At 38.2% G+C, this 7,500-nt stretch overlaps 1 protein-coding gene and 1 non-coding gene across 2 annotated transcripts in view; one reads left to right on the plus strand and one right to left on the minus strand.

The window, feature by feature from the left end:
• Positions 1 to 7,500, minus strand: part of LOC115214401 (atrial natriuretic peptide receptor 1-like) — a 300,999-nt gene that overhangs the window by 279,319 nt on the left and 14,180 nt on the right. The window contains exon 2 of the mRNA XM_029783597.2: positions 26 to 145. Coding sequence (XP_029639457.2) covers positions 26 to 145 — 120 coding nt within the window. The remainder of the gene's footprint in view (positions 1 to 25; positions 146 to 7,500) is intronic.
• LOC115214583 lies at positions 4,910 to 5,013 on the plus strand. The gene has a single exon (XR_003881921.1). It is a non-coding gene; the product is annotated as a U6 spliceosomal RNA (small nuclear RNA).

Below are 7,500 nucleotides of genomic sequence, written 5' to 3' on the forward strand. Positions count from 1 at the left end.
AAAAAGAAATAAAATAGCAACTTACCTGTAATTAACGGAATATTCCAATACGATGCCATGAGGCTGGTCGGTTCGACGGCATATGTACAGGCTGGACCGAGGAATGCTACGATTTTATCGTGGTAGAACAACTCGGCTGCCATGCCTAGATAATGAAATTTAAAAAAGAAAATTATATATTAAATAGCTGCTTTAATGACACGTACAGATGCGTATGTATTTTCACGCATATGAATACATATACACTCAAATACATGCACACTGAAAACTCACATATATTAACTCATAAAATCGAATAAAAACACACAGATGCATTGCTGAAACCCCCTTCGGTCATGACTGACCATGGATTGCACCTAGAAAGTTACCCTCCCAGGCACAAGTCCAGGCAAGGTCTTTTTTTATGGAAGACCAGCAGTCGCCCATGCATACCGGCCTCCCCTCTCTACACCACCAGTGTTATCCAAGGGAAAGGCAAAGGACGATACAGCTTGGCACCTGTGACGTCGCAACTCATTTCTACAGCTCAGTGAACAGGAACAATGTAAAATAACGTGTCTTGCTCAAGAACACAACAAGCAGCCCGGTCCGGGATTCGAACTCACAACCTCACGACCGTAAGCTTGACGCTCTAACCACTGAGGCATGCGCCTTCACCGGACACATTACACATCAAGATAACATCTATACTGAAAATAGTAGCAAATTCTTCCTTTAATTACATTTCATTATCTCGAAAGAGGGAACATATAAGATAACGGATTTCTGGACACACTTAAAAAATATTGGGTGGTCCTAGTTGAACTGTCCTGGGGTTAAACAACAACAACAGTTGGTTCTCGTTGAAACAAGGACATAGAAGCACTTGATATGGGCTTGTGATGGATGGATGGATACCGACTAAAAGGGTTTACGAGCCTCTATGAAGCTATAGTGATACAACTAAATTTCGTGCATATCAAAGAGGGAATACTATTGTGATTTGACTGAAGGACAAATTGAAAGGAAATAATGTCTCAGATTACCAACCAATTATATGTGTACCAATTATGTGAAAACTCCTAACAGGGATAATTGCAGAAGAGATATATTAACAGCCATATGAGAAACATCTAATTCCCGATGAACAGAAAATCTTTTCTATAAAAAACAGAGGAACAAAAGAGCTATTAATAATAGACAAAATAGTTTTGAGAATTAGCAAACGATTTTAAAATGTATGCATTGCATGGAACGATTATAGAAAAGTATACGATATAATCTCACAGTCGTGGATCAAGCGATGCCTATAATTCTTTAAGGTGTCAGAAAACATTGGGTACATACTAGTTAGAATATGCAATGAGACATTAGGGAATAGAGTTAACATCAGGAGAGGAAAGATTAAAAATTATATAGATTAGAAAAAGATGGGATCAGCAACAAAGGAATCAGTAATCGCACTGATCCGTTTTCAATTATACTAAGCAAAGCTAAAGAAGGGTACACGTTGAGAGAGAATAGGGGAACTATTGGGTTGTCATGAAAGTTCGTGCCGATTTTTAAAGGAAAGAAAAAGGTCAATAAATACTTGCCATTACATTTTTAATCAACCAAATATGAACCATTTTGTTGCACAATGCATCTCCATCTTTCCTTTAACTTGAAAATACCCTCTTCCTAGAATTGAGGTAGTTTCAAGGCAAAGAATTCATCAAGGTATCCTTTTACGTCATCCAAGGAATTGAAATTTTTACCGTTAAAACTATTCTGCAGAGACCTGAATAAGTGGAAATCCGAAGGAGCAATATCTGGGGAATATGGAGTGTGGGGTAACACATCCCAGCCGAGCTGCAGCAATTTTTGTCTGGTTCTCAAAGCATCAAGTGCCGAAAATGAAATTCCTTATCTTCCATTTTAAAGGGTTACAGAATTAACACAGATTATAGGAACATAAACCTTCTTCCACGAAAAGATAGCTTAAACTGTGCTCTAAATGGAGGTGTAGTCAAATCCTATTTTATGGACTCAACCATGTTCTAAAATAAGTCGAAAGGTAAGCTACTATAAATCGGCATGATCTTTCCGGAGAACCCAATAGTTTTGAGAATTTGCAGACGATTTTAAAATGTATGCATTGCGTGGAACGATTATATAAAAGTATACGATTTAATCTCACAGTCGTGGATCAAGCGATCCTATAATTCTTTAAGGTGTCAGAAAACATTGGGTACATACTAGTTAGAATATGCAATGCGACACTAGGGAATAGAGTTAACATCAGGAGAGGAAAGATCAAAAATTATATAGATCAGAAAAAGATTCTTTCATGGGAACAGCATTTCTTCCGTCTAGTAAAGATGGAATCAGTAACAAATGAATCAGTAATCGCACTGATCCCTTTTTCGATTATACTAAACAAAGCTAAGGAAGAGTACTCGTTGAGAGAGAATTTGAGAACTACTTTCTGTTTATGATTTAAAGCTCTGTGGCAAAGGCAGGAGTCAAATGGATTCCTTAATGCAAAATGTAAGAATATTTAGTAAGAATATTAGGCTGACTTTCGGAATCGAAAAATGCGTTATAATAAAGATGTAGCGGGGGAAACCCTTAAAAAGTGCTGGAAGAAATTTACCTAATGTTGAGTATATTAAACCATTAGACGCGGAAGAAACATATAAATATCTTGGAATATTTGAAAGCGACAAAATCAAAATTATAAAAACTAGTAACCACACCTTTTAAGATAGGGATTTCTAACCTATCCCACTCGCATCCTCACCTCATTTTACATGTCCCTGTAAATTTTGGAGTCAATCCGACGGGATCTAGTGGCCTTTAATCCGTTCCAATGCCAAAACCAAACTTTTCGCATTTCAGAATTATAATATAGAGATGAAGGAAACCTTCAGTTGTCTTCTTCTTCTTCTTCTTCTTCTTCTTCTTCTTCCAATCAGGACTCACGCCATTAGCCACAAAGAATAATCTCTAATTCGAGCCTACTCTAAGCTACTAAGAATGCGTGTGGCAACTTGAAGATCCATCCACCACACGTGATACACTGGCGATTGCACTGGCGCGAAAGCTACGTTGTTATCCTCATTCCGTAAACGGTGGCTTTTAACGGGTCGAGAGCTGAACTATCCTGGGGTACAGAGGATTGGCAATCTAGACTAGGGTCTGAAAGTTTACCACACCATAGTGGGTTACACCATGGTTCCTCTGTTTTGTAGCAGAAGTAGGGAGAAAGAGTGAGAGAAAGTTGTGGTGAAAGAGTACAGCGGGGTTCACCACCCTCCCCCGCCGAAAGCTCGTGGAGCTAAGGTGTTTTTGCTCAATAAACACTCACAATGCCCGGTCTGGGAATCGAAACCGGGTTCTTACGACCGCGAGTCCGCTTCCCTAGCCACTGGGCCATTGCGCCTCCACTGGTGCTGTGGTTGTTGCTGTTACGGGTTTTTTTTTTTTTTTCGCTTTTGTTCTCGTCGTCATTGTTGTTGCTGTCGCCGCAATTTATTGCAGCAACGGTGGTGAGGAAGATGGCGGCGAAAGTAGAGGTGTTACTATTACTGTCCATTTTTGCGTTTTTTGTTGCCATTGCTGCTATTAATTTGTTGCTGCAATCGCCGCTACGTGTTACGGTGATGGTGGAGGTGCTGCTGCTTCTTTTGGTTTGAGGCCATTAAGATTGAGAAGGCAGCATCAAAACTGCCACTCCAAATGCCATACTTAGATATTTTTTCTAAGATGGGTAAATTAAAGAAAAAAATAATAATAATTCCGTCCCAAAACTAAAACGGAAGAACCAAAACTAAACAGAATTGACCAGTTCTTTGGGATTCCGGTGAGTTTAACAACAAAATAGAATGGAACTTTTAGCAGTAGACGTTTCAAAACATAGTTGACATGCATCAAAATTTAAGAACGATCCGAAAGGGGCTTCTTACCAATACCAAAAATAATAATAATAACAATAATTAGGGGTGGGGGGAGAAGAAGAAGAAGAAGAAGAAGAAGAAGGAAGAGGAGGACGAGGACGAGGAGGACGAGGACGAGGACGAGGAGGAGGAGGAGAAGAAGAAGAAGAAGAAGAAGAAGAAGAAGAAGAAGAAGAAGAAGAAGAAAAAGAAGAAGAAGAAGAAGAAGAAGAAGAACAACAACAACAACAGCTACAAGAACAAGAAGAACAAGAAGAACAATAACAGTGCTTTCTTTATTAGCCACAGTTTTGCCAAAAAGATCGAGAGCGTTACAGTACGATACAATGCAGGCGTACATTTAAAAAAAAAGATGCGTGTAAGCATGAGAAATAATACAAGAAAAAAAAACCCAAAAGAATACAAAGAAAAAATTCTCCCAAAAGAGATCTCTGCGAGAAAGACGTGAAAGCACTATGAAAACCACGGTCACCCTGACCACAAAGGCAAGTGCTTTTCTCCCCAGCTGTCCTCTTCCAATCTATAGACATATGCTCAGAGTAGTCCGTTCACTTGGATCATGCTTGTCACTCTCATCGACCTTTCAACATAGTAATATGATGGGGAGGAGGTGGATGCTTTTGTTGCTAGTTGACAATTCAATAACATTAGAGTAATCATTATTGTGTTTTGTTTGCTTTAGTTTATACATTTTACACGTTAATCAGTATAACATCAATAAAAGTCACGTTTGCCATTATTGTTTTTACTGACAATATGAATCATTGTTGAACCGCTGTTTGTTCTTGTTTCCTTTGTACTGTGACAAGTCTTCAATGTGTTGCATCTGTTTTTGTTTTGTTTTGTTTTCTTTTTCTTCCTAACAAATATTAGGAAAAGACAACAAATATTATGAAAAAATTATGAACCTGGTAAAATTACGATAAAAAATCACTGGCAATGACATAAAACGGGGAAAAGAAAATAAGAGGAAGGAAAAATACTAATAATATTTAGCTACGGCGGTACATATTCTAAAATTGGAACGATACACAGTAGATTAGCATGGCCCCTGCGCAAGGATGACACGCAAATTCGTGAAGCGTTCCATATTTTTTAAACGGCGGTGCATCAGCATGGCCGAAGCTCTAAGCTGAAATTTTTTCGCGAGTGGAGGAGCCTAGTCGATTACATTGACCCAACTACTAAACAGGTACTTATTTCGTCGCTCCTCCGAAAAGATGAAAAGCAAAGTCGACCTTGGTGATAGTAAAATCCGGAAGAAATGTTACAAATCATTTTGTCCGACGCGCTAATGTTTATAATAACAACAACAAAAATAATTCTAATAATGATTTCAAATGATGACACAAGGCCAGCAATTCCGACACCAGTGTTCAACTGGTACTTATCTTATCGACCACGAGAGGATAAAAGACAAAGTCAATCTCGCCAGAACTTTAGCTCAGAATATAAAAATGGACGACATGTCGCTAAGTATTTTGCCCGGTGTGCTAACGATTCTGCAAGGTTTCCACCTTAACAGTAATAATAACCCTTTCGGGCACAAGGTCTGACATTTTGTGGGAGAGGATTGGTCGATTACATCGACTCCAGTGTTTCACTGGTACTTAATTTATTGACCCCGAAAGGATGAAAGACAAAGGTGACTTCGGCAGAATTTGAAATCAGAACGTAAGCCTAATGCAAATACTAACAACTCCAACAACCTTGTAAATTATTATAACAGTACACCTCCTAATAACCACTTCTCCAGAAATAGTAATCCAGTAGCAAATAACTCTCCCCAAATAACTCTTCCCCTCAATAACATTTATAACTTGTGTGATTTCAGAAATATAAATAACTGTGTACTTAAAAACACATGTAAAAGAAAAAGTGTAATCCACCAATGTACAGTAACAACACAATATAACAAATATATCTGTATAGGTGCCACCCAAAATGAAATGAAGGAACGCTTATCCACACATACACTTCTAACAATTGAATAGCTTAATATAATACATAAATAACACTGGTCAAATTTTCTTTATTGCTTGAGAAATACATACGTAAGCTTAGATATTAGGATTTACCGGGAGATAACTCCTGAACATTTTAGTAGTATTCTGACTTCCTTGGCGAATTATATTTTTTATCGTATATGCCGAGATAGCGATGAAAAAAATTGTCACGTTGTACAAGATTTTACGTTTTTTGGAGGTTTGCGAAATTAGATTTGTTTAGCAATTAAATAATTCTGATGCACCATTTGCAAGAAAAATTATACGAAAGCTACTTTTCAATATATTGTGGAGATAATTAATAATCCCATAAGAAATACATATTCAATCAAGAAGTTATGTTATTCGATGGATCTTCTATTAAGACCTGGTGACATCAGAGCATAAGTCTACCTCTTCTTCTACTCTTGTTCTAAAGTTCTACAGCGCTTTCTTATACTCATTATGCCGTTTAATCTGTACGGTTTATCTACCGCTCAGTTAACAACTCGATCCGCTGCTCAATATACGGTTAAATTTCCGTTTAATCCATTATTTAATCTAGGCCCAATTCACTCCTCGATCTAATATGCATTCTTCTACTTACTCTGCATCCAAACCTGCCAATCGATCGATCTACCGTTTGGTTTATCTTTTAATTTACTAACTCTGAGAAGCGTATAAGATTTACAGATCTCATTTAATTTCCTTTGGAAACCTCAAGTTTTGTATCCCTCTGAAGAGAGCTACAGGAAGTTACTCTAATGTATCCTCTCTCGAGATATAATGCTATCATATATAGCAAATGATGTCCGGAACTAGGTATTTCTCCTCATATCGAATTATAGCAGTTTTATTTCACTTTTCAATCAACAGGATTGACCGTAGAGACAAACTAAAAAAAAAATAAAAGTAGTTAGTAAAAATAAGCTGATAAAGAATCCTAATGAGTGGCAATATAAAACGGAATAAAAACAACACTAATTTCTATTGTCACTTCGCACATTGAAGTTTAAACGTTCTCTCCCAATCATTCAGCCGTGGTACTCCGTCGGTTACAGCGACGAGGGTTCCAGTTGATCCGATCAGCGGAACAGCCTGCTCATGAAATTAACGTGCAAGTGGCTGAGTACTCCACAGACAGTTGTTCCTTTAACTTAGTTCTTGGGGAGATTCAGCGTGACACAGTGTATGACAAGACTGACCCTTTGAAATACAGAAAGAAAGAGAGAACGAGTACAGCAATGTTCACCACCACCCCCTGTCGGAGCCTCGTGGAGCTTTAGGTGCTTTCGCTCAATAAACATTCGCAACGCCCGGTGTGGGAATCGAAACCACGATCCCACGACCGCGAATCCGCTGCCCTAACCACTGGGCCATGCGCCTCCACAATCATTCAGTATAGCAATGATTGTGGATATGGATATGTAATTATTGCAGTAACTTAATCCCAGCTGTAATACATAACTAATTGTTTCTGCAATGTGTTATATCGACTTCTACTCAACACCGCGAGGATATAGGACACGATAATAGAGTGAAAAAAATGGACGTTAGTTTCTGATACTATTTATGAGCGGAGAAGGCTGTCAGTGAAA

Source organism: Octopus sinensis, linkage group LG7 (genome assembly GCF_006345805.1).
Source record: "Octopus sinensis linkage group LG7, ASM634580v1, whole genome shotgun sequence".
In the NCBI taxonomy this organism is placed as follows: domain Eukaryota; kingdom Metazoa; phylum Mollusca; class Cephalopoda; order Octopoda; family Octopodidae; genus Octopus; species Octopus sinensis.